This window comes from Balaenoptera ricei, chromosome 13 (assembly GCF_028023285.1).
Source record: "Balaenoptera ricei isolate mBalRic1 chromosome 13, mBalRic1.hap2, whole genome shotgun sequence".
Classification (NCBI taxonomy): domain Eukaryota; kingdom Metazoa; phylum Chordata; class Mammalia; order Artiodactyla; family Balaenopteridae; genus Balaenoptera; species Balaenoptera ricei.
In genome coordinates, this window is record NC_082651.1 from 26434903 (window position 1) to 26462465 (window position 27563).

Here is a 27563-nt window from a genome sequence, read left to right on the forward strand (position 1 = left end):
TGTGTGTGTGTGTGTGCATGCGTGTGTACACCACATCTTCCTTATCCATTCATCTGTCAGTGGACATTTAGGTTGTTTCCATGTCTTGGCTATTGTAAATAATGCTGCTGTGAACATTGGTGTGCATGTATCTTTTCGAATTAAGAGTTTTCTCCAGATACATGCCCAGGAGTGGGATTGCAAGATCATATGGCAACTCTATTTTTAGTTTTTTAAGGAACCCCCATACTGTTTTCCATAATGGCTGCACCAGTTTACATTCCCACCAACAGTGTAGCAGGGTTCCCTTTTCTCCACACCCTCTCCAGCATTTGTTATATGTAGACTTTTTGATGTTGGCCATTGTGACCAGTGTGAGGTGATACCTCATTGTAGTTTTGATTTGCATTTCTCTAGTAATTAGCAGTGTCATCAGATGTTTTGAAATTTTTGTGTTAATCAGATTTATGAATCATTCTTTTCCATTATAATTTCTGTTTTTGTTTTATACATACTAAGTCCTTACACTGGGGTCTTAAGTTGTCCTTTTTTTAAAGTAGACTAATCATTTTAAAAATATACTCTACTTTCTGCATTACTTTTAATTTACTTTTAAAATATTATAAATAATTGTATTTTCTGCCCTATTGTTTTAAGTTGACTACCTTTAATATCACTTGGTAGTTACTTTTCTGAAATATCTATTACAATGTAACTTTCTTCATTCATCCTTGAAGAATTCCACTGTCAAAGGCTTGAATCCATAGCATTAGCTATGGAACATCGTTGGAGTTGGGGGGATTGTTGCCCAAGAAATATAAAAATGCCAATTTCAACTAATCACTCAATTCTTCTTGACAGCTTTCTTACTTGTCTGGTTAGGTCTCTTCCGTTCTCTATTTTTTTCAAATTTTACCAGTTTCCTCAAGTGTTCCCTACAGTCTGCCCCTGCTCAGCCTGTGAAAAATAGCTGCAGTCATCATTTCCTCCTTCTCTCTTAGCTCAAAAAAGAATCCTTCTTCTTATCTATCCACTCTTACCATGTTCCTGACTCCAGCCCATTAGGTTTTATTATTTATGATATTTATAGCTGTTTTAATATACTAAGTTGATTTTCTAGTTTTATTAGTATTAAAAGTATTGGAAGCTAGGTCTGTTCCTCACAATGTTCTTTTAATTGAGATGAGATGGTATAAAAAATGTTTCTGTATATGAGAATTGAGCATGTAATGTGCTTATATATAAATATTATTTTTTATAATTCATTAATGATGACCCACAAAATGTTACTTATATATGTATTTCAGATTATCAACATCCAAGAAATAGAATCAGCCATGCATGCACTCCTTGTAAAACAAGCCATGATCTTTATGAAACGCAGGCAAGATGAATTAAAACATGAATCAGCGTATTTACAACAGTTATCACGTTAGTGTTTTTCATGTTCAATGTGATTTTTTATTCATTAAGCTAAATTATCAGCTAAAAGATAAAAATATTTTTATTCCTGTATAAAAAATGTTTTTTGAGTATTTTCCCACTAACCTTTCACTTAGCCCCTTCCAAAAATCCCAAACCATTTAAGCTAGGGCTTCAAAATGTCTTAAATGCAGTCTAAAACTAAAAAATGAAAATTATAACTTCTAATCACTTAGTATTTGAAACAAAATATTTATAGGACCATTTAATGACTGTTTGGAGATGACTTGACATAAATATGTAGACTGTGTCAGAAATACAACTTTATAAATTTTCCATAGCCCGTCCACAGATTGTTTGTGGAGGTTAAAGAAATTCTGGTGGGTTCAGCATAGAATCATCTGTAAGATCTTATTATATTAATAAAAGATTTGGATGCTTCCCTTCAGTTCTCACACTGGTTTTGTATTTTCAGAGATGTCTTCCATTGATTAAGGTGCTGTCAGGGTATAGTGAAAGAAATGGGACCATAGCATCAAGTAGATGATAAAAGCAAAATGAGAATGACTCAAATACATGACATTCAGTTGGTCATAAATTACAGTACATGCTAAAATAGGAAATAATATGAATGACATATTGGTAATGCAGATGTTTCTAGCATTTGACTATAGGGACAGAAAAAAAACTGGTGAAAACTGCTGAAAAAGAATACGAGGGAAAGAAACTTTATATTAAATTTTGTTACTGTTCTCAAGTGCTGAACTATATTCACCATACAAGGTACATTTTCTTAGACTAGCAAACTCAATGACTGTTAATATTGTGATAGGGAGTTAACATTGCAATTTCATTGCATGATGAAATATGCAATTTAAGCATATTCTATGTGTGTGTCTTTATATATACAGATATGTATATATACCTAAGATATAACTTGTTTTCAAAGTGTTTCACTGTATTTCTTTTGAGAATTTGCAGTATGAAATCAATTTTATTCATTAACAGGCAAAGCTGAGATGTCAACAAATAGAAGCTTGGCTATAGATGAAAAAACTCAGTGGATTTTAGAAGAGATTGAATCTCGAAGGTAACTATATAAAGACTTAAAGCATCATTGAGCAAGTATTTTTTGCTACTTAAATACAATTAACCATATAGTATAAATAACCATAACCTAGCATATTAATTTGTGAGAATGATGTAAAACCAAAATTTATGGTTTAAAGATGCACTGGTATATTTGGATCAGTCAGAAGGAATGGGTAAAATGACATTTGTCAGGCTGGGAATGGCTCATACCTGGAAGCCGGTCCTAATTACATTGTTACCTGCTCTTCCAAATCTGGGTAGGCTATGGGAATGTCTTACAGGAAAAAAGAGGGAGAACCAATTCAGATTAATGAAGCTAAAATGTCAAAAATATTAACATAAAATTGCATGCAAATGTGATGGTTTATTTCTGGGTATTTTAAGTAAGTGATGACTTTACTTTTTGTTTTAAAGCATTTCTTTTCAACAGGAGCTATTTGTTTTTTATTTGTTTTTGGTTTATTGCAAAATATAGGGCACGAAGAAGACAAGCAAGGGTTCTTTCTGGGAATTGTACTCATCAGGAAGGAACATCTAGTGATGATGAACTATCTTCAGACATGATTGACTTCCAAAAAAGCCAAGGTCAGTTATCAAGTTTCTAATGTGTCTTGAAGTATTGAAATGATGGAAAATGCTTTACTGTGATTGCCCTTAATTATTTAAGCTATGTAAAATGGTTGGTAAAATTCAGGAAAAAAGGAATACTTTTTTTTTTTGCATATATGACTTGTCCTTACCTCTGAAAAAATGGATAAAATGGAGGAGCATGATGAGTATTCCTGAGTTTTCTCCATCAACCTTTTTCATCTCCTGTTATAAAGGAACCATGAACATTTTTGGCTTCATTTCCCTAGTGCATACTTTCTATATTATAATTTTTAATTTAAAATAATTGAATTTAGTAAAGCCCAGTTTTAGCATTATAAGGTAAAATATGTATAGTTGAGTGTGGGCTTTACAGTCAACCAGATGAGTTCAAAGAGGGAATCTAGTCTGTGTGATCATTGGCAGATTCCTTGACTTCACTATATCTGATATTGTTGTTTGTTTACTTGTTCTTTGTCTGTAAATAGGTAGGCTAGAAGCACCTACCTTATAGGGAACATACTTATGATGATGAAATGAGATAATATATTTATAATGTTTTGGCATATAGCAGGGGCTCAATAAACGGCAGACTTTACTAGTGTCAATTGTTACTAAAGTGTTTTTTTAATAAAACCTAATTTATATGTTAACGTCAAAGGATAATTTTCAGCTCAGTTGATTACATAAGTTATATATAACTATGTTTATAGGAAGCAAACTTCAGGATCATAAACTTAAAATGCATATTATACAGAGACTCATTTTCTTCACAGGTGACATTTTACAGGATCATAAGAAGATTTTTGAAGATGTACACGATGATTTTTGTAATATCCAGAATATTTTATTGAAATTTCAACAATGGCGAGAAAAGTTTCCTGATTCTTATTATGAAGCTTTCATTAGTTTATGCATTCCGAAGCTTTTAAATCCCCTAATACGATTTCAGTTGATTGATTGGAATCCTCTTAAGGTACATAAGCTTAACATGTGAAAAAAATAATCCTGATCACATTTAGTTACTTAAATCCTCTAGTTATCAGGTTAACTATAAAGTACCTTACCTTTAACGTTGGAATTGATAATTTGTGCTTTGGAGTAATAGTCTGCACTCGTCTTTTCTTGGTTCTCACTCTGTTTTTAAGGCTGAGTGACACTTAACATCAGTAAAAGAAACACTTTTTCTTTTAAATCTTCTTCTATGATAAGTTTAAGATCACTCAAAAAAGTAAAGGTAGTATTAGACCTTAAGAATTTTACTGTCTGTTTGAGTGAAATTAAAATAGGTACCAAGAGTTCTGAAGTTGGAGATGACATAATGGGAATACTTGGCTAGGAAAGCTACAATGAAGATGAGGAATTTAAATGAGGATTTGAAGGATATATAGAATTTAAACAGGAAGACAGAGGAAGGAAAGGGTATTTCATAAAGGTACATAGGGAGAAATATTAGTTTAGTAGAGACTGCATAGATCCTAAATTAAGAGATATGAACTTGTTTTGATAGGTAATGGGAGGCGTGACATGATGAAGGTAATGTTTTAGGAAGCCCTGAGCAACAGGCTAACTTGGAGGCTAGGGAGAAAGAGTTGAAGGTATATACTGAAAGGCTATTGCTGTAGCCCAAGTGCAGGGTGAAGAATTCCTCACGTGGGGTGATAGTGACAAAGGGAAGGGAAAGAAAGTGTTGATTACAAGGGAAGAGAAAGAAAGTGTTGATTACAAGTGGCGTTATGAAGTAAGAATCAGTAAAATACTGAGAATAACCCTAACACAACACATCAAAAAGATGACCCCAAGGTTTGGAGTCTGAGTTATTAGTACAATGGTAGTTCCATTCATAAAAATGGTGACTTTTCAGAGAGGAAAACGTTTTTGATGGAAGTTTTACTTTATAGACAATGAAATGATGATGGGACATCCATGTGGATATGCCTGTTAAGCAAACAGAAATGAGAAAATGAAACTCTAGGAAGAAAGGAGAGCTGAAAATAAAGATTTAACAAAGTAAAGGATGGATCCCTGTCGTTTTTATCTTCCTCTGCTCTAGTCATGCATGCCTTTAGGCTCTGTGTTAGGGCCATGCAGTGTTCATAGTTTAGGAGCCAAGCTTATCCCTAAGAAAGTGGTAGGTAGGTGGTCGGAAAGCAGCCTAGTTGTTAACCACTCCAGCTGAACTGAGTACTCTGTTACGTCTAGCAAAGATCTGTTCATTCAGTTATTCAGCAAATAATAATTGGCCATCTGCTGTTTGTTTAATAATAAGCTAAACCACATGCAAAGTATACATTTGTGCCAATGAGACTTGAGAGAGCCAGATGAATTTTGCGTGAGGTAAGTGTATTTTTATAAACAAAGTCCATGGCTATTTTAACTGCTGTTGTTATAAACGTATATTTTGCTCCTAACAGTACCTGCCATGTAGTAGTCTCTGAACACATAGTGGACATTTCTGGATATGAATGAATGCATGAAACGCAGTGTTCTGTCCTACTGCCTAGACATCATGTCTTAGTCATGTCATCCTGCCTACCCTTGGTGGTCTAGTACTGTATATATTGGGTTAAAATATGGAATTATTCTCCTTTGATCCTTAGAAAAGCTCTGGTAATTACTGAAAAAGTTAACTATTTAAAAATAAACTAATGTTTAAGAATTTATTTATAACTTGGATACTTTTATTTATAAGTTTGATTCCATAGGTCTAAAACAGATGCCATGGTTCACATCTATAGAGGAATTTATAGATAGCAGTATGGAAGATTCAAAGAAGGAAGATAGTTCTGATAAGAAAATCTTGTCTACTGTCATCAGCAAAACAATTATTCCTCGACTTACAGGTACTGTTTTGTAATCTTGGTAAAATTAAATTGTTCTTTGGCAAAGTATAAGATCATTAATTTCTGTTACAGTCACAAATTTTTTTAGACTTTTTTTTTTTTAATATTTATTTATTTATTTATTTATTTATTTATTTATTTATTTATTTATTTATGGCTGTGTTGGGTCTTCGTTTCTGTGCGAGGGCTTTCTCTAGTTGTGGCAAGCGGGGGCCACTCTTCATCGCGGTGCGCGGGCCTCTCACTATCGTGGCCTCTCTTGTTGTGGAGCACAGGCTCCAGATGCGCAGGCTCAGTAATTGTGGCTCACGGGCCCAGTTGCTCCACGGCATGTGGGATCCTCCCAGACCAGGGCTCGAACCCATGTCCCCTGCATTGGCAGGCGGATTCTCAACCACTGCGCCACCAGGGAAGCCCCCTTTTAGACGTTTTTGAACACAAGAACTGTAATATGCAGTAAAAATCAACAGATGTTATAATTTAAGCTGATTAAAAATGCTTGTTTGTGCAAGTGATTGGCTATCAAACTCCTGATACTTTTGGATCTTTAGTATTTGTGACATTAGTGTTACTTTTATTTTTATTTTTTTAAATTTATTTATTTTATTTTTGGCTGCGTTGGGTCTTCATTGCTGCGCACAGGCTTTTCTCTAGTTGGCGGCGAGTGGGCTCTAGAGTGCAGGCTCAGTAGTTGTGGCGCACGGGCTTAGTTGCTCTGCGGCATGTGGAATCTTCCTGGACCAGGGCTCAAACCCGTGTCCCCTGCATTGGCAGGTGGATTCTTTTTTTTTTTTTTTTTTTAATTTTATAGCTACTTTTATTTTTATTTATTTATTTATTTTTGGCTGTGCTGGGTCTTCAGTTCGTGCGAGGGCTTCCTCTAGTTGCGGCAAGTGGGGACCACTCTTCATCGCGGTGCGGGGACCGCTCTTCATCGCGCTGCGCGGGCCTTTCACTATCGCAGCCCCTCCCGTTGCGGGGCACAGGCTCCAGACGCGCAGGCTCAGTAGCTGTGGCTCACGGGCCCAGCCGCTCCGTGGCATGTGGGATCTTCCCAGACCAGGGCTCGAACCCGTGTCCCCTGCATTAGCAGGCAGATTCTCAACCACTGCGCCACCAGGGAAGCCCGGCAGGTGGATTCTTAACCACTGCACCACCAGGGAAGCCCTAGCATTACTTTCATTAGTTACTTTTTTATAAGTCATTTATTAGGGGCACACTTTCATCTCTACTACATGTATTTCTTTCTTTCCCTTAACTTCTCCCCTTATGTTTCTTTTTTTTTTTTTTAATTTTTATTGGAGTATGGTTGATTTACATTGTTGTGTTAGTTTCAGATGTACAGCAAAGTGAATCAGTTATACATATCCACTCTCTTTTTGGATTCTTTTCCCATATAGGCCATTACAGAGTATTGAGTAGAGTTCCCTGTGCTATACAGCAGGTTCTTATTAGTTATCAATTTTATATATAGTAGTATGTACATGTCAATCCCAATCTCTTGATTTACCCCTCCCCCCATCCCCTGGTAACTATAAGTTTGTTTTCCATATCCATGACTCTACTTCTATTTTGTAAATAAATTCATTTGTACCCTTATTTTTAGATTCCACATATAAGCGATAACATGATATTTGTCTTTGTCTGACTTACTTCACCCAGTATGACAATCTCTAGGTCCATCCATGTTGCTGCAAATGACATTATTTGTTCTTTTTTATGGCTGAGTAATATTCCATTGTATATATGTACCACATCTTCTTTATACATTCCTCTGTTGATGGACATTTAGGTTGCTTCCATGTCCTGGCTATTGTAAACAGTGCTGCAGTGAACATTGGGGTGCATGTATCATTTTGAATTATGGTTTTCTCCAGGTATATGCCCAGGAGTGAGATTGCTGGGTCATATGGTAGTTCTATTTTTAGTTTTTTAAGGAACCTCCCATACTGTTCTCCATAGTGGCTGTACCAATTCACATCCCCATCAACAGTGTAGGAGGGTTCCCTTTTCTCCACATCCCCTCCAGCACTTACTGTTTGTGGACTTTTTGATGATTGCCATTCTGACCGGTGTGAGGTTATACCTCATTGTAGTTTTTATTTGCATTTCTCTAATAATTAGTGACGTTGAGCAGCTTTTCATGTGCTTTTTGGCCATCTGTATGTCTTTCAGAGAAATGCCTATGCAGATCTTCCGCCCATTCTTTGATTGGGTTATTTGTTTTTTTGATATTGAGCTGCATGAGCTGTTTGTATATTTTGAGATTAATCCCTTGTAGGTTCCTTCATTTGCAAATATTTTCTCCCATTCTGAGGCTTGTCTCTTTGTTTTGTTTATGGTTTCCTTTGCTGTACAAAAGATTTCAAGTTTAGGGTATTCCCTGGCAGTCCAGTGGTTAGGACTCCCATGTTCTCACTTCTGAGGTCCTGGGTTTGATCCCTGGTTGGGGAACTAAAATTCCACAAGCCATGTGGCGTGGCAAAAGATTTTAAGTTTAATTAGATCCCATTTGTTTATTTTTGTTTTTATTTTCACTAGGAGGTGGATCAAAAAAGATCTTGTTGCAATTTATGTTAGAGAGTGTTCTGCCTATGTTTTCCTCTAAGAGTTTTATAGTGGCTGGCCTTACATTTAGGTCTTTAATCCATTTTGAGTTTATTTTTGTGTATGGTGTGTTTCTTCTTTCTTTAAAAAACATTACTACATTTCCCTCACATCTGCCACTAGCACTCAGAAGCCCTTGGGCATTGATGCTTGTGCTTCAGTCTGAAGACTTGTTTTATCTGAAATTGTACTTGATAAGGATCTGTTCCACCATGTCACTGAGAATGGATTCTGACAGCAAAGTCTGCAGAAGTCTTAAAAGATGAAGCAACTTACTTTATATTGCTTCTCAGCCAACTTGACTATACTTTAAAGATTTTTCTTCATATAACTTGCAGTGCAATCATGGGGTATCTTAGAAAGATAGTACTTTTAACTATTTACTTTTAGCTATTAAGCACTATTAATGATAGCATAGAATATATGTGCCTCATTTAAGTACTCATCTGAAAACTCCAAATATTTCACTTACAAGTAAACAGTTCCTCAAATAAGTAGCATTATGAGAAATTAATACTGTATATTTATTCTCAAGTCCTATCCTGGACCTTCTTCATACTCTTCATGAGCTCCCTGGGTAATTGCAGACTCTCCTCTAGTGCCATCTCTATCTGTGTTGCTCAGTATGGTAACCACTAGCAATATGTAGCTATTAAAATATAAATTTCAAATTAGTAAAATTAAAATTCAGTTCTCAGTCACACTAGTCACATTTTAAATCTTCAATAGCCATATATCACTCATGTCTATCATATTAAATAGTGCAGATGTAAGATGTTTTTTCCGTCATCACAGAAATTTCTTTTGGATGGTACTATTCTGCTTCATTTTAAATCAAAAAGAACTGGAAGAACAAGTCCAGATGTCTTCTTAGAGCACCAGATCTCTCTTATCAGAGTACCTTCTGAGTACATCTACTTGACAACTCAAACTCCACATGCAAAATTATACTTGTCATCTTTGCTGCAGACCTGCTCCTCTTATATTCCTTGTCTAGAAAATGGTACCTCCATCTACCCACATATTCAAACCAGAACTTTCAAGTCATCCACTCCTCCCTTTTTCTTACCTCCTTATACAAGCAATTGCCAAGTCTGTTTTTTTTTTCCTTTTTCTAACCCATTTTCTATACAAAAACCATGGTGATCTATCTAAGATATGTCTGATTCTGTCATACCTCACGTAAAACACTTTAATTATTCTTAACTGTCTTTAGGACAGTCTAAACTCTTTAACATGCTTTCCAGGCCTTTCAGGATTTTGTCTCTGTTTAGTAGTGCTTTACCCCCATCTCCTGCCAAGCTCGGTTCCTTCTTCCCCTCATTTCCACCTCTACTGGACTTCAGCTATATTCTCCTTGGCCTTTATATCTTCTACCCTCCATCCACTTGACAAATCCCCTAACTCTACCTCTTTCATCTAGCTAACTTCTCCTCATCTTTCAGAACTCAGTATGGACATCACTTCTAGGAACTGGATTAGGCATACCTTTCAGGGTTCCTGTAGCACTCTGAACTCATACTTAGGGTGGCATCTACACATTTAATTATAATTGCTTACCTAAACTTTTGTATTTGCCATTAGACAGAATTGTTCAGAGGCAGTTACCTAGTCTTACTTATTGCTTTGTTTCCTGTCGTTAATGCTAGGCACATAGTAGGCTCTCAGTATTAGTTGACCAAATATTTCTAAGGTTATTACAAGCCTAACCTTCTAGACGCCTGAGAAATCACTGTTTTATATTTGACTTGGGGTGTTTCTTTTTAACCTATTTAAATTTTAAAAAGTTACTTAACGTGTATTTTACAAGGGTCAAGCACAGTTGTTACTTCAGTGTATACAGCAATGAACAAAATAATAATCCCTGCTCTCATGGAGCTTACATTCCATGAAGAAGACAAATGATAAACAAGATAAATAAATAAAATCTAGAGTATGTTGGTTAAAATGGCCAAGGAGAAAAATAAAGTAAGGGAAAGAGATACAAATTATGAAAGAGTAGTGCAATTTAAAATAGGTTGGCCAGGGAAAGCTTTCCTGGGAAGGTCACAAATGAGCAGATTCCAAAAGGAAGTAAAGAAGTGGCCCATATGAATATCTGAGGTAACAGCATCCAAGGCAGCAGAAACAGCAAGTACAAAGGCCCTGAGGCAGGAGCTAGCCTGATTTGCTTGAAAAACAGCACATAAGCCAGGGTAACTTTAGTAGAATGAGCAAGGGGGAGACTAAGAAGTGGTGAGCAGGATGAAGTGTCTGTGTCATATGGGGCCTTATAATCATTTGTAAGGACTTCTACTTAAGTGAAAGAGTGAGAAGCAGTTGGAGAGTTTAGAGCAGAGAAGTGACAAGATCTGCCTTAACATTTTAACAGAATTACTCTGGTTATTGTGTTGAGGATGAACTGTAGGCAGACCAGTTAGGAAGCTTTTGCAGTAATCCAAGCAACAGATGATAGTAGCTTAGGCTTGAGTGTTAAAAGTGGAGGTGGCTGGAAAGTGGTTGAATTCTGTATAAAGTATAAATATAAATAGGAAAGAGAAGGTAAGTGACCTGAGTCCTGAGGTACTCCAGCATTTAGAAAGTCAACAAGATGACAAGCAAACAGTAAAGGAGACCAGAGAGGTAGGTGGGAAACGGGAGTAGTATCCTGGAAGCCAAGTAAAGAAAAGTGTTGCAATTGTTGCTGATAAATCAGATGGGGAGTAGAATCAACCATTAGATTTTACAAATGTGAAGGTTATCTGTGACTTGGTAAGAGTAGTTTAGGAGAATAGTTGGAGGTAAGGCCTAACTGAAGTGAATTCAGGAGTTTGAGGAGAGAAATTGGAGATAGGAAGTTTTTTGAGTAATTTTGTTATAAAATGAAGGAAAGAAAGAAGGCAGCACTGGAGGGGAAAGTAGGGTCAAGAGACGGATTATTTTTAATACAAGAGAAATAATTGTAGAGTGATAGAAAAGATCCAGTAGAAGTGAGAGGGCAGAATTCCAGGAACAGGATCTTCAAGAAAGCCAAAGGGGTTAGGGTCTTTTGTACAAACAAAGGGTTGGCCTTGGCAAGGAGTGTAGTGCTTTGTCCATAGGAATGGGAGACAAGTTAGAGTTTATGAGCACAGGTGCTGGTAGTTGTGTAGATGCTGTAAGAGGAGCTTGTGGAGCTTCTCTTCTGATTGATTCTATTTTTCTCATCAAATGGGGAAGTAATCAGCTGAGAGTGAGAGCAAGTGTGGAGAAAAGAAAACATAAATAGTCACCTGGAAGAGTAAAGTCCATTAACTGAGAGCAAGGGGGAAGGATAAGGCAGGAAATAATTGTCTAGGCCACAGGGAAAGAGAATGGATCAGGGAAACAGAATGTGATTGCTGGGCAGCATTAAGGTCTCACTGGAGTTTCATAGTGATCAATTTAAAGTGTATTTTTTTCCAGCTATGTTTTAGCTGCATGGTTGCAGGCACAGATGCTGTGACAAGGTGATTTAACTAGGGTTGCAGTTGAGCCAGACTGCAACAAAAGAGAGTGTATGCAAATACGTAATGGTACTGATTGTCATGGATTTTAAAACACATAAGGAGGGAAGTAGTGTTTGCTAAAGGCCTCAATTGTTTATATGTGATAAGCAAAGCTTAGTCTAGTAACTAAATTGTGCACCACCAAAAATTTTTGTTTCAGACTTTGTAGAATTCATTTGGGATCCCTTGTCAACCTCACAGACAACAAATTTAATAACACAGAGCAGAATGATTCTTGAAGAACATTCCACTTGTGAAAATGAAGTTATTAGTAAAGGCAAACAGGTAATAATTTCTAGAATTATGAATTTCTTGATATATTTGTAAATTAATATAATTTATTATAAATCTTTGTTTACAGAAGATGCAGAAGAAGTAATTATCAGAAAACTATTTAGGGAAAAATATTTAGGATTGACCATTTTTTGCTCTTTATAATTAATAAGATGAAAGAATACACCTTGATATTTCTGAACATTCTTACAGGAATGGTAATGCTTATAAAAGGATACACATACATTCAATAAAATCCAGATTATTACTTTCATTCTTATTAGCTTATTTCTCTCTGTTCAGTGGTCTGCTTTGTGTTCTCATGGCCCAGCCAGCTGTCTTTCAGGTTTGTGAATATACATTGGCCCTGCAGAGACAAAAAGGCATAAATACATTAGTGCAAATTCATTCCTTCTAAAAGAAAAAAAAACTAATTACCTTTGTTTTTTGGCAAAAGTCTAGTAGTATTATGACCTTACTTTAACAATGATTTTAAAACTAGGCTAACATTTATTATATTAACTAGTTTTCTATAATCTGCCAAAGTTGAGAACAGTAATCTCTTTGAGGATTCAAGCTTCAATAGGATAGATTCTCATCTTAGCATAATTTAGAATTGAGTTTCACTGAACATAAGACATAAAGAGGAAGGAACTTTTTAGAGGCTCTGTTGAGAGTGTTGAATCTTACTCTTATTGTAGTACTCTTTTTTATCATTCTGTTTGTTGATAATAATATTGTATACTCATGCAGTTAAATAAGTAAACCAATTTTATGTTGAGTTTTAAGAGAATTAAGAGAGAGATTGACAGACTGGAGGGTACCCAGAGTGGAATAACCAAGGTGGTTGAAAAAGCAAGGAGACATGTCATATTCATATTCTGAACACCATTAAGTTTTAGCACTTGGAATTGCTGTCATGAAGGAGGGAAGCTGTAAGAAATAAGAGGGAGAATAGGGATACTAGCACGATTCTGCCTTTAAGAAGCATGTTATCTTAGAGGAAACAAGATGTACATAAACTGTTATTTCAAATAGGAAGTAAGTGGGAGTGACAAGGAACACTTGTTTATCTAATTCCTACTATGTACTAGACACTCTGTTAGGTCTTATTCCTGTATCATCCCACTTAGTCCCAGCAATCCTATTAACAACGGTGACAGCTTAATCTTACAGTTGAAGAATCTGAATCTTGAAAAGTTGTTCACAGTAAAGCCTTGAGTCAGAACTAGGATTTGTACCTTGGTTAGTCTTACTTTAAAGCCCAGGCTCATCTCACTGACCACATTGCCTCCCCATGAGTGGCCCAGATAAAGGGCTATGAAACCTCAAAAGAGAGGCAGGAGAGAGAAATTACTTTCTGCAGTGAAAGAATTTTTGTTAGATGTGGCATTTGAGCAGGGACCCTGAAGGAAGGAATAGGATTTGAACAGTAGCAACTGATGGAGTAAGGGCATTTTCCATTTACCTCCAACAGGATAAAAACATGTGAAAATCATGCATGAATTAGAAAGATTCACCTTAAAAGAAGATGTGCATAGAGATAGTGTTTATATTTGAAGAAGGAATAGATTTATTCTGTGTTGTTATAAAGCATAGAACCAAGATTAGTAGGTTAGAGCTACAAGGAAGCAGCTATATAATCCTGTATTTGCTCTCTATGTGGGATTATTTAATTATAGCCCAAATGTAAATAGTGCTTTGCCATTTTTTAAACACTTCCACATTTTCTCATTTGATCCTGACAACCTTGTAAAATGTGTTGACTTTTATTGCATTTTACAGGTGAAGAAGCTGGGGCCCAGAGTTCCAAGTCACTTTTAAAAGATAAAAGTGGCAGACCCAGCACTTTGTAACCACTAAAGTCTTTCAACCGTGTTATGGATTCACTCATGAAGTTTTTATACTGGTAATTTTAATTCTGGAAGCCCTCCCACTCTGAATGTTGAAAATGGGGTCTTTGCATTCGTAGGAGACTAGAACTACATCAGGACTTTTCAACTTTGGCACTCTTGACATTTGGAACAGATAGTTCTTTGTGGGAGGCTGTCCTATGCATTAAGTTCCCCTGGCCTCTACTCACTAGATGCCAGTAGCACTCCCCCGTCTTGACAACCAAAAATATCTCTAGACTTATAAAATATTCTGAGGCATGGCAAAATTACCCCTACTTGAGAATCAGTGTACTATGTAATATTCCAGGTTAGTAACACAGTTTGCCAGTGAGCTCACTCAATTTTTTTCAGTGATATTTAAGAATTGAAGAGAATGAGAAAGGTTCCAGAAGAACAAGTCAGACAGCATAGTTCCTGATTTTGAAGTGAAAAGCAAATGATTCTGTAAACTAATGTCTGGTGAGAATAGTTTTGATTCTGGTTAATGTTCTAAAATAGATTATTACAGAGATGGATTACAAGCACTTAAAATAAGAAAGCAGTGTTTACTGTAATCTTTCATTGATGGGGTTCCTAAATACAAACAACTGTTTATCAAAGCATATTCTTCCATATTATCTCAGTTACTTTCACTGATAAATAAGGAACTGTACAGGTACAGTAGATAATGTATTTAAATATGTTAAGATTTTCTTATAGATCAAATGGGAAAAGATATGGTATAGTTAGATATAAAGAAAACTGGTAGAGTATACCTAAAGAATACTGACCCATAGGGCCAGAATCTTCTCAGCTTTGTCCTGTTCAGTATTTTTATTGAACTGGATGAAGATGTAAAATACATGCTAATAAAATTTCTCAATGCTGAAAGCTAGGAATTCTATCATAGATCTATGGATAATAGAATTAGAATCCAAAAGAATTTCAAAATACTGAGAAAATGGACTGACTCTCAAAACATAAAATGTAAAAGGAATATACATATGTCCTACCATTGTGTTCAAAAATTCAACTGCATAAATAAAAGATGGGAGAGGCACAGCTTTGAAGCATCATAGGTAACACAGAGAGGGATTATAATCAACCGTAAACCCAATATGAGTCAACAGTGTCACTTGAGTAGCAGAAAGACTAATGGGAGTTCATCCTACTAGGTGTCTGCTCTTTTGAGTAAAAATGTTGTATGTGCTTTCCTCACAAGTAAGACTTCCCTGGGTATTTTGCATTTAATTTTAGGTTAAAGTATATTAAATGGAGAGTGTCTAAGATGGTATGGGAAAGAGAAAATGTAGAAAAGTGAGATATCAATCTTAAACCTGAAGAGTTTTCATATGGAAGGATGATTAGATTTGCTCTGCATGATCCTGAGAAATAAACCAGGACCAACGTATGGAAGGTGTAGGGGAGAGAAGTTTGTTTCTCATTAACTGAAATCTAATAGTCAAAAGATGCCCGAAGTTATGCACAGCCTCAGGGGATAGTGCAAAGGTTGGTTGACCGGTTAGTGGAAATGTGAAAGTGACATCAGATGAATGCTTAGATAGATTAGTAGTTTTCAGATTTCTTTTTCTATCCACAGAAACTTTTTCAAATAAAGTCTTACACACCCCTGTACACAGACACACACAAAAGTAATGCTGCTCTTGCTGTGGTGAGCACCTACTCTCATTCTCCCCTGAGGGCCTCAACATCTGCCCATGCCACCCAGGATTATCACTATGGATATGCAGAGCATCATAAAAACTACTAGCTAGAGCTTTTAAGTGCCTTTTCAGAGCTGTTTTAGAGTCTTTATATAGTGCTCGCTTCAGCAGCACATATACTAAAATTGGAATGATACACAGATTAGGATGGCCCCTGTGCAAGGATGACACACAGATTCGTGAAGCATCCCATATTTTTATCATGTGTGTGAAACTTTTGAAAATTGTAAAGCATTGTAGAATTCAAAGAATCTTTCAATAAGAAAATAATAAAATAAAAATAAAGTCTATATACAGAAGTGTGTGTAGTTGTTAAAACTTTACTCTTTAGAGAACTTGTTTTTTCCACCAAAGATATTTTACTACTTGGAAAAGTTAATGAGCTCCGAGTTATAAAATATGTGAATTTAAGTTTTCTTTTGTTTTAAACAATTATTTGGAAATAATGGCAACTTACAGAAAACTCTCATGAATAAAAATAGCATATTCATAGGCCTTTTACCCAGATTGACCTGTCGTTAATATTTTGCCCCATTTGCATTAGTATTTGCTCTCCCATTAGATATACACACACACACGATTTTTTTTCTCCTGAACACTTTGAGAGTAAGTTGCGTATTTGCTAAGGATAGTCTGTTACATAACCATAGTACAGTTAGCAATTTCAGTAAATTTAACAGTACTTAATCTACCATCCATATTCTACTTCTGTCATTTGACTCAATAAACTCCTTTATAGCATTTTTTAGAGAACTATTTTTAAGAAACAAAAATTAATATGGAAATATTTATCAAGGCTGAGATTCAAAATCATTTACATTAAGTGGAAAAAAATCAAAGCATAATTGTATTTTGAAAGAATTCAAAATGTTTGAGAGAGTAAAAGAAAATTGAGTTTTTATTTGTTTTTAATGTTAATATTGATATGCAGCCATTTGAGGAATATGTTACAGATATTTAAGTGAAAAGAGAAACAGGACTTCAGTTAGATATACCGTTTATGAAAAAATATATTTGGTTGAATTCTACATTTATGAGTAACTTGCTTAGTATAGGGTATATGACAGCTTAATTTGTGCTACACACATTGTCACTGACTTAAAAAAATAACTTTCCCTCTAGTATGTAGTATGCTGTTTCCATTTTTCAAATATGGATTCCTTTTTTAAGTGTAAGACCAGTATCTTATTATAGAAATTTTTATCCTAGTACAAAGACTGATACCATTGTAGGATATTTTCAGCCTACCTTTTATTTCAGAATTATAATACTAATGGACATGTACACTCGTATCCTACTTCTTCCACTTAAATATTAAACATTTAAATTTGCATGTTACTACAGTCTTCATAAACTTTAGCTAAATACTTCATGCACTGGATGGACATAACATGTCCTTAAAAGTTCCCATGATTCAATGTTTTGGTTATTTTCAATTTTTGATATACAAACAATAAAATGAGTTTGCCAAAGTGAATATACTATGTCAAAGGATATTGACAAACCAGTGAAGAAACTGTATTTAAAAAGCATCTACAAATCAATAAGAGATAGAACCTAATTTAAATTAAAAAAAAAAACAGATATGTAGACAAGCAGCTTAATTGGGTACTTTGCAAAGGGGCATATCCAAATGGTAAATAAGAATATGAGAAGATGCTCAACATCACATTACTCAATAGGAAAATAAAAATTAAAACATAATAAAATATGACTACATACCAGAATTGCAAGCATTTAAAAACCCTAAAAATACCAGGATTTAGTAAGGGTGTAGAGAAACAGGATTTCTCATACATGGCTAGTGGGAATATAAATGGGATACCACTGTTTCAGAAAACAATTTGGCGTTCTGTACAAAGTTGAACATATAAACATGAACTGTATTCCAGCAGTTCCATCTCTACATATATCCATTAGAATTGTATACCTATGCATACTAAAAGACATGTCCTACAAGAAGTTTTATAGCAACATGATTCATAGTAACCCCTAAACTGAAGACCATCAAAATAAATGTTCCATCATGCAACAGAATATTGTGCTGCAGTGAAAAGGCACCAACTACTGCAGCATGCAACAACATGGATGAATGAAGTTCTCTTGTACCTAACTGATAGTTATTTTAACACCTAAGTCTGTGAGTGTGTACAAATTTGCACTATTCTGTTAAAATTGCTTCTTTTGGTAAACACATTTCTACCTGTAACTATCAGTGATGCTTTTAATTTTTTTTTAAAATAGGATTTACTTAAACCCATTGTTTCAAGAATGAAGAAGGCAATAGATGATGATGTTTTTATTCCTCTATATCCAGAGAGGTAAGAGTTGCTAATTTCTAGATTTTATGCAATAGTTATTCCTGCAATACAGATTTATTTAAGAGTGTAATGTAGAAGAAACTAACAGTATTAAGTGGTTTCAAAACACACATACCTATTAAGATGCAAATTGAGATTTCAACAAATATTTTTCAGTCACCTTTTATATTGCCGTGTATGATGTCTGGCACTTGGACATAGGTTTTAGGGGTTTTTTTTGGTTGGGGGTGTGGTTGTTTTTTAATGATATTCCTAAGAACATGACAGTTGGTATGGCAGAGTGGTTAGAAACACAGATTCTGGAGCCCAGATTCACCATTACTAGATATTTGACCTTGGGCCTTTCTGCGCATCAGTGTCCTTGTATATAAAATTGGGCATTAAATTAATGCCTGCCTCACAGGACGTTGTGAAGATGAAGGGAGTGCTCAGAACAATGCCTGACACGGAAAGCCCAGCATAAGGCCTGGAACATCACTGAGGGGCCAGAAACTGCATCTTTGAATTCTATATTTACCTTTAAATGATCAAACAAGTAGTATTTGATACATATTCTTATATTTGCTAAGAAGGCATCAGTTATAGTAATGGACCATGAACTGAAGCTGTAGAGTACTTACAGGATGGAAGAGCTGTATGGAAAGAAAAGAAAGGAACTTCTAAGCTTGCTAGTTAATGTGAATCCTGAAGAGATGCCTGCATGTAAAAATTCCCCCCCAGTAAGGTTTGTAATATTTTAGATAAGTAATATAGTCCCATGGTTAAAAAGTATGAATGTGTATTTTAAAATTTTGTTTATGTTTAAAATGAAAAGTCTTACTCCCTCCCATTCCTGACCTCCATCCACCCAGTTTTTGCCCTACCTTCTCTGGACACATACATGCATGCAAGAATGCTCAATGTTGGTAAATTTTTATACCTTTTCAGAATTTCTTTATGCAATTAGAATTAAATACTTATAGAATTTTAATACTTACAATGCAATTAGAATTAATCTTATTTTCCTCTCCTTTTTTATATATTTACTTATGAAGTAAGTATATTGTAGTCATAACCATTGTTTTGTACCTTACTTTTTTGACTTAGTACATCTTTGAGATCTTTTTATGTCGTCACATAAGTTGTTTCCTCAGTCTTTTTTAAGCTGCACAATATGCCATTATATAGATGTACTGTAATTGATGAGCATGTAAGCAGTAAACCATTACTAACAAGGTTGGGAATAATTTTATGGACATATTATTTCTGTACATGTGGAAATGTATCTGCAGAAGGCATTCTCAGACATGGATTTATTGAGTCAAAAGTGTGCATGCATTTGTAATTTTAGTAGATATCACCAGAACATCTCCCTTTATATTCTGTTAAGGCTTAGTTTGGTTGATTTAAAAAAAAAAAAAACCATTCAGTTTTTTAAACTCTGTTTCTGAAAGTTGAACAGTCATTTGCATTTTCTTCTTTCTCTTTCTTTTGCTTCAAATTAGTGCTGTAGAAAACAGAATGTCACCACATTCAAAGTTCCAAGAAAGACAGTTCTGGTCAGGTCTAAAGGTAAGCAGAAAACGGCAGAAATAAAAATAATTGTTTTTATTTTTTAAAAAGTTTACTATAGAGTGAAGATCAGCAAAATTCTGTAAAGGACCAGACAGTAAATATTTTAAGCTTTGTAGGTCATATGGTCTCTGTTGAACTGTTCAGCTCCGCCACTGTAGTACAAACAGTCATAGACAATATGTAAACAAATGAGCGCATGTCTTCGGTTCAGTAAACTTTACTATCATTTAAAATTATAAAAACCATTCTTGGGACTTCACTGGCAGTCCAGTGGTTAAGACTCCACGCTCCCAATGCAGGGGCCCAGGTTTGATCCCTGGTCAGGGAACTAGATCCCCCATGCCACAACTAAAATAGCCTACATGCCACAGTCCCACATGCTGCAATGAAGATCCCTCATGCCGCAAATAAGACCTGACACAGCCAAATAAATAAATAAATATTTTAATACATACATAAATAAATAAATAAACATTCTTAGTTCACCAACTCTACAAAAACAGGCAGTAAGCTGTATTTAACTCACAAGCCATAGTTGTCTCACCCCTGGTCTAAACGATACAGGATGAAGTCGGTGCTAAGTCAGTGGCAAAGGAAGGTAAGGAAAAGACGGATTCAAAAGATATTAATTACGTGTGAACAATGTAGGGTTCTAGTCAAGTTTTTGACTTTGGCAACCTGGTAGCTTATCATGACATTCTTTGAGGGCGTTGGAGGGGTTACAGGAAGAAGAAAAGGTTTGGGAGGAGAGATAAGATCTGTTTTGGACATGGTGAATTTAAGATATCTATGGGACAAATGGAGGCAATTGGATATATGAGTCTGAATTGCAGGGGACAGATCTGAGCTGGAGATTTGGGAGTCAACCACATATAGGCAGTATTTGGAGGCATGGTCATGAATAACAACCTCTGAGGAGATTGCATGAAGCATGAGAAGAAGGCTAAGGATAGACCCTTGGGAGATAGTGAGATAAGAGGTGGGCAGAGAAAATGGAGTCTTCAGAGAGGCCTTAAGAATGAGTTGTGAAACTAAGAATGGTCATAAGAGAGTGGCATCAGGGAAACTAAGTGAAGGGCTTTCAAGAATGAAGACAGAGTGTTAATGCCACTGAAGAGAATTGGAACAAAGACTGAAATTTTTTTACTGGATTTGATGATGATAAGGTAATGGGTGACCTCAGCAAGAACAATTTTGATAGGGTGAATCAATACTTGTCATGTGGTTGAGTCAGGAAAAAGGCTTTTCAGGAAGAGGGAGCAACATCAAAAATGACATTGTGAAAAGGCATTGCATATTAGTACAATTGGATGTAGTTTAGCACCTAGCATGATAAATATATTACTGGAAAGAAAGTGGAAGATACCATAAAATTCACAGAAAGATCTGCATTTAGAGGAGGGAAATGCAACCCATGTTACTTTTATTAGATTTTCTTAAAAGTATTTTACCCAAGGTATCTCCAAAGTCACAGATTATTATTAATCTTATTTTCTATATTAGAGCAGTGAGATTCTCAGGTTTGATTGATTTCTCAAGGTCACACATTGGTAACAGTAGCACTGGCTTTAACAGCAGTGCTTTTATGAATCCTGAGGTCCTGCGGTCTTGTATCTGATGGCCCGAGCCTCCAGGAGAGTATGGATTGAGAAGGAAGATTATTGATCAGGAAAGGCTCCAGCAAGGTAATTTGAAATAGATTTTGAGCGGTTGTCCTAAAAAAATGAAAATAGGATGAACAAATATATGGAGGTTGGAAAGAATCAAGTGTTTATTCAGAAATGTTTTCTGTTGATTCTAAAATTGACAGTTCCAACAGTGCCAATTGTAGTGAAAGCTTAAAAGAGTTTGACCAACTTTTTATGTTTGTTGGATACTATTACGGTTTTCCTTTGGAGAAAAGGTACATAGTCACTTGACATTTTATTGTGTTTTAGCTCTTCCGCAATATTCTTCTTTGGAATGAACTCCTCCCGGAAGACACCTTGCAAGAGCTAGGACTAGGGAAGCTGCTGAATCGTTATCTTATTGTAGCTCTTCTCAATGCCATACCTGGGCCAGATGTTGTTAAAAAGTGCAACCAGGTAAGTTGTATAGAAACTGATTCTAATTTTATCATTTTTAAAATTTAGTTATTAAAATCAATTTTGTAGCAAAATAATTAAAATTGTGGTACTCACATTAACAACAAATTAATTTAACAGACTAGAAACCCAGAAGAACCCAGTATTTAAAAAAAGTATACTGGTTAACTGTTTACAAAATGAATGTTAGATCCTCACCTCTCACTACATACCAATGTAAATTACAGGTAGGTGAAGTAAAGAATTAAGTGTAAAAATATGAAACTATAAAATATTGTACTAAGAAGATAAATGACTATACCTGATGTTAAGGGAGTCCTTTCTGAACTTAAAAGCAAAAATGGTGAGAAAAAATAATAGATTTGACAAAAATATAAAACTTCAGTAAATCAAAATTGTATCAGGATTATTTGATTATTGTTAAAACTGGAAGATGGGTTCATTGGGCTCACTATACTTATTCCTTCTCCTGTTGTTTATGTTTGAAATTTTCTATAACGAAAAGTTAAAAAGAAAGTTGAAAAACAGAGAAATAAGTTACAATGCATAACGAGGATAAGTACCCACATTTTTAAAAAGCAGTAAACAATTCAGATATTCTTACTGAAAATGACCAAAAGACATGCAACATGGTGAATTGCCTAATTCACCAAAGAAAGAATATGCAAAGATAACTTCTGAACATGTGGAAAATATTAACAGTACTAATAATCAGAGAATTGCAAATAATACACTAAGGATATTGTTTTTACCTGTTATGCTGGCAAACTTTTTGCTGTTATTTCCATTATAATTCCCAGTATTGTCATAAGCACAGGGAAACAACAGCCCCACATCATTCCAGGGATACCATTCATCTAGAACATGTGGAGTGGCAATTCTGGGAAATAGTTTCTGCACTGTGGAAAGAGGAATACAACTCTGGAGACTATTTTGGAATGATTGATATAAAACCTTTAAAGTTTATACCCTTTTACTTAGCAGTTTTACTTCTAGGAAATTATCCTATGTTAAAAAATCAGACGTGCATAAAGGTTTCTACATACAAAGAATATTATTGTAGCATTATTTATAATAGAAGACAGTTGGAAAGAATCTAAATGTCTAAAAACATTAGTGTCTATCCATAAGATAAAAGTCATGAGGAAAATTTTTTAAGAATGTGGGAAAATATTTACATCCTTAAATAAATGTTTTAAAAATATAAATATATACGTAACGTTATTTAGCAGTTCCTAGACAACCTCCATTTTTCTAGCTGTGGTTTTTATTTCATGTAGTTTTTTGTTTTTTTTTTTAAGTGGTAATTATGTCTCTGGGCTGCTTCAACTTAATTTATTTATTTATTTTTGGCTGTGTTGGGTCCCCGCCTCTGCGCGAGGGCCCTTTCCAGCTGCGGCAAGTGGGGGCCACTCTTCATCGCAGTGCGCGGGCCTCTCACTATCGCGGCCTCTCCCGTTGCGGAGCACAGGCTCCAGACGCGCAGGCTCAGCAGTTGTGGCTCACGGGCCCAGTCGCTCCGCGGCACGCGGGATCCTCCCGGACCAGGGCTCAAACCCGTGCCCCCTGCATTGGCAGGCAGACTCTCAATCACTGCGCCACCAGGGAAGCCCTATTTCATGTAGTTTTAAACTACATTATCTACCAGAAATTTCAATCATCATCCATCCTATGTGTCTTTCAGGTTTCAGTTTAGTTCTCTTTGACCATAGGCTCTACTATACAGAAGTAAGGAAGAGGATATATGACATTCTTTCCACAGCTTGTGGCCAGAAAACCAGGCCAAGACAATGTGTTTATAAGTCCCAGGATCATTTATGGAAAAGCTAGATAGTTCCTTCAGAATTTTATTGAGACTTGTGGTACAAAACAAGGGGAAAGCAAGTGCAAATGACATTAAATTCCAAGCCAGTAAGGGCTGGTTTTTAAACTTTAAAAAGATACAGTTTGCATAATAAGACTTATAGGACTTTCTGCCTTAGGCAATCAGTTTGTCTGTATTTTTTCTGGATAATTGAAAAAGGTGATTAAAAAATAGGATAAATCATTTTCCTCAACTGTGTTCTCAGTGTTGACCAGTCAGATTTATTTTAGAAAGAGTGCATTCCAGAACTTAAATTTAACGTATTTTATAATATATATATGGTGCAACTTTCTACTTTCTAGAAGTACGTACTGATCTTGATCTTACCAACTATAGCAAAACCAAGAATTTCTTTAAATAGTATGATCTCAGATTTTTCCTTGCTCCCATTCTCTCTCCTTTTTAAAAAAAATTCTTCCTTCTGCTATGAGGAAGTTTTTCTTTTCTTTTTTATTTTGTTAACATTTTTCTTTTTTTCCAAAACTTTTCCCCAAATCATGTATTACCTTTGGCATGATGATGATAAGTGTTGTTTGGGGTTTTTACCCCCCAAAAGAAAAAAATGAATGCACATACATTGACTCTTTATGCTGCCATGGACATTTAAAGCAATGTATTAAATTACAAGAAAATCAAAGCCATAATTAATTTTTTTCACTCAGTGTATCTTAGAATGACCTTGATTTATTTGTTCATGTAGATTATACACAAACTCACCCAATTTCTTACTGTGAAATCATATTCAATGTACCTATTTTATACAGTTGACCCTTGAACAACACAGGTTTGAACTGCATGGGTCCACTTCTACATGGATTGTTTCAATAAATACATACTAGAGTACTACACAATCCACAGCTGGTTGAATCCTTGGATGCAGAACCACAGATATGGAGGGCCGACTGTAAAGTTAATACACTGATTTTCAATTGCGAATGGGTCACTGCCCGTAACCCCCTGCATTGTTTAAGGGTCAAATGTAGGTATGTTAACTAAAAGTGTTTTGTGTCTACACATTTCTGGTGTTTAGTTATAAATGTTTTGTACAATGTAATCGCTCAGGAATACAGAGTATTGACAGTATCACAAGTACTAGGAAGTATTTATAAAGAGTAGTCTATTTTAAGCTCTCAGTATCAAAATATGATTTTTTTTAAAGTATAAAACCTTGACAAATAAAGGGGAAATTCTCAAAAGTTATTTAACCGTGAACTATAAAATGGAAGAATAATACTCAACCAACATGAGTACTATGAGGATTAAATGAAATTATGTTAGCTAAAGTCCTCAGATAATAATTGTCATTATTAAAAATAATGTGTTTTGATTATCAGATAGCAGCATGTTTACCAGAAAAATGGTTCCAAAATTCTGCCATGAGAACATCTTTTCCCCAGCTAGAAAACTTCATCCAGTTTTTACTGCAGTCTGCACGTAAATTATCTACAAGTGAAATCAGGTAATGCATATTTTATTTGTACCTCCATAAGCATAGTTTAGGGTTCCGTTCTCAGCAATTTTTAGAAAGATTTGTACTTTACTTTTAAAAATCTGAGACTGTCACTGAAGAGTTAGGAGATATTTTCATGTATGACCTTTAGAATCACTCAATATTTTATATTCACACCTCATGCATATTAGTTCATATTTTTAAATGTAAATCTCTTCCAAAATAAGCACTTCCAGAAAACTGTATCACAGGGGAATTTAAAATTAAAACTATAAATCAAAAGCCTCTTAACAAGCATGTTTTTAATGTCTTCTTAATTTTCCTAGCCATTTCAAAATCTCAACATTTGTTAAGTACAGGTCTGCAACCTGGCGTTTACCCAGCAGTAGCTAGATCTCCGTTTTGGATATCTCATTCACAGCACTAGATGTTTAAGGACTTAAATACAGTGGTATTCTGGTAAACCACCTCTCCAAAAAGAAAAAAAAGTTAAAACCTCAAATTGTAGCATTTGATGATATCTGTGGATAAATACTGCTGCCAGGATAGCCCATATAAGCTGCTGGTAGCAGTAAACCACAACTCAGATTCCTGATAGATTTGCTCTGTGCTTTTCTCCTTTTTTATAGTCATTCACATTAAAATTTGCCAGAATACATCCACTAATAGTCTGTATTGGAACTTCATGATTATGTGGAGAAGGTAGCATCTAAATATTTTATGCTATTTTAGATATTGGCATACGGTAAAGTTTTTGTTTCAGATTAACTACTTATGATTCACTGTGCCCTTACACATTGCATTTCTAAGAGGGAAAATGCTTTTTTGTTGTTTTTTTTCAGGGATGAAGTCAAAGAAATAATTCTTATTCTGGTGAAAATAAAAGCTTTGAATCAAGCAGAATCCTTCATAGAAGAATATCACCTAGACCATCTTAAATCAGTAATTAAAGAAGTTTGAGTGAACTTTATAGGAAAGTACTAAAATGAGGTTTTAATATAGTCACACTTGGCTCTTTTGCTTGGAGAAAGAAGAAAAAAAAAAAAAAAGTGTTGCCACTTCTTTATTCCCAGTAATGGAGGGGAGGATTTGCAAAACCCGAAAAGCAAGGACTCTGTTTTTCCATTCCTTCCACCTTCTACCTTCTGGTATCATGAAAGGCTGCACCTTTTTTTGCAGTGTTTGCAGGAATTAGACACACAGGAACAGTAAGAGTTTAACATATTTCCATTTCCATTTGATTTTTCCATCGACTTTTCCAGCTTAAGAAAGGAGTTGAAGGAAGCTTGTTATAGCTGTTTTGGCTTTGGTTGGTCTTCTGTCCTGAACCATAAAAACCTCTTTTAGTTCTCTTCATTTTAACTATCTCTGTTTACAAATGAGTTTAAATGAAAATCTTAATCGTGGTGAATTACTTGTTAAGTATTCTGATTAAGGCATTTTAGGGCTTTTGATAACTAATGCTTGTCAAATTGTTCTTCAGAAATGTGTACCAATGTATTGTACCAACAGAAGTCTAAGGAAGGCCAATGAATCTCTACCAGCGATAGGTATTATCAGTTTTTTTTAACTCATTGGCACTTAATAGGTGAAAAAAATCTTATTTTAATTATTTGTTTTGGCTATTAGAGAGTGACTACTTGTTTTTTGGCCATTTGTAATTCTTTTTGAAATATCTATTCATCTTTTTCTTATGGATTTGTAAGAGCTTTATAATTTAAAGATACTGATGTTCTGGGAATTCCCTGGCATCCAGTGGTTAGGACTCTGCACTTTCACTGCCAAGGTCACAGGTTCGATCCCTGGTCGGGGAACTAAGATCCCGCAATCCACACAGCACGGCCAAAAATAAAAACAAAAACAAAACAAAGATACTCGTGTTTTGGCTGTGCTATGTTATAGTTTCCCTCATTTGCCATTTTCTTTAAATTTGTGTATGTTTTTGGTGTACTAAGTTATCGCTTGTTAGGTAGTTACTATTTTTTGTTGTGTTTTTTTTGCCATTGGTGGTAGGCCTAGACAGGAAACAAGTATTTTAAATATTCAGCACAGCGACTTCCCTGGTGGCGCAGTGGTTAAGAATCCACCTGCCAATGCAGGGGACACGGGTTCAATCCCGGGTCCGGGAAGATCCCACATGCCATGGAGCAACTAAGCCTGTGTGCCACAACTACTGAAGCCTGCACACCTAGAGCCTGTGCTCTGCAACAAGAGAAGCCACCGCAGTGAGAAGCCCCCATGCACCACAATGAAGAGTAGCCCCTGCTCACCGCAACTAGAGAAAGCCTGCGTGCAGCAACAAAGACCCAATGCAGCCAAAAATAAAAATAAATAAAATTAATTTATTAAAAATAAATAAATATTCAGCACATGTGATTCATT

General features: G+C 35.4%; 1 protein-coding gene and 1 non-coding gene across 5 annotated transcripts in view; both read left to right on the forward strand.

The window, feature by feature from the left end:
• GCFC2 (GC-rich sequence DNA-binding factor 2) overlaps positions 1-27051 on the forward strand; it is a 73535-nt gene extending 46484 nt beyond the window's left edge. For 2 of the 4 annotated variants that reach the window (XM_059942859.1, XM_059942860.1), the window contains exons 7-17: positions 1287-1410; positions 2410-2491; positions 2969-3078; positions 3858-4057; positions 5774-5924; positions 12198-12322; positions 18153-18229; positions 19714-19780; positions 21721-21867; positions 25066-25190; positions 26024-27051. In XM_059942859.1, the coding sequence (XP_059798842.1) occupies positions 1287-1410; positions 2410-2491; positions 2969-3078; positions 3858-4057; positions 5774-5924; positions 12198-12322; positions 18153-18229; positions 19714-19780; positions 21721-21867; positions 25066-25190; positions 26024-26141 (1326 nt within the window). In that variant the 3' untranslated portion in view covers positions 26142-27051. Of the gene's footprint in view, positions 1-1286; positions 1411-2409; positions 2492-2968; positions 3079-3857; positions 4058-5773; positions 5925-12197; positions 12323-18152; positions 18230-19713; positions 19781-21720; positions 21868-25065; positions 25191-26023 lie in introns of those variants that run through there. The other 2 variants (XM_059942861.1, XM_059942862.1) reach the window with 2 other exon arrangements.
• Positions 16004-16107, forward strand: LOC132347165 (U6 spliceosomal RNA). The gene has a single exon (XR_009497121.1). It is a non-coding gene; the product is annotated as a U6 spliceosomal RNA (small nuclear RNA).
• Positions 27052-27563: the final 512 nt, after the last annotated feature.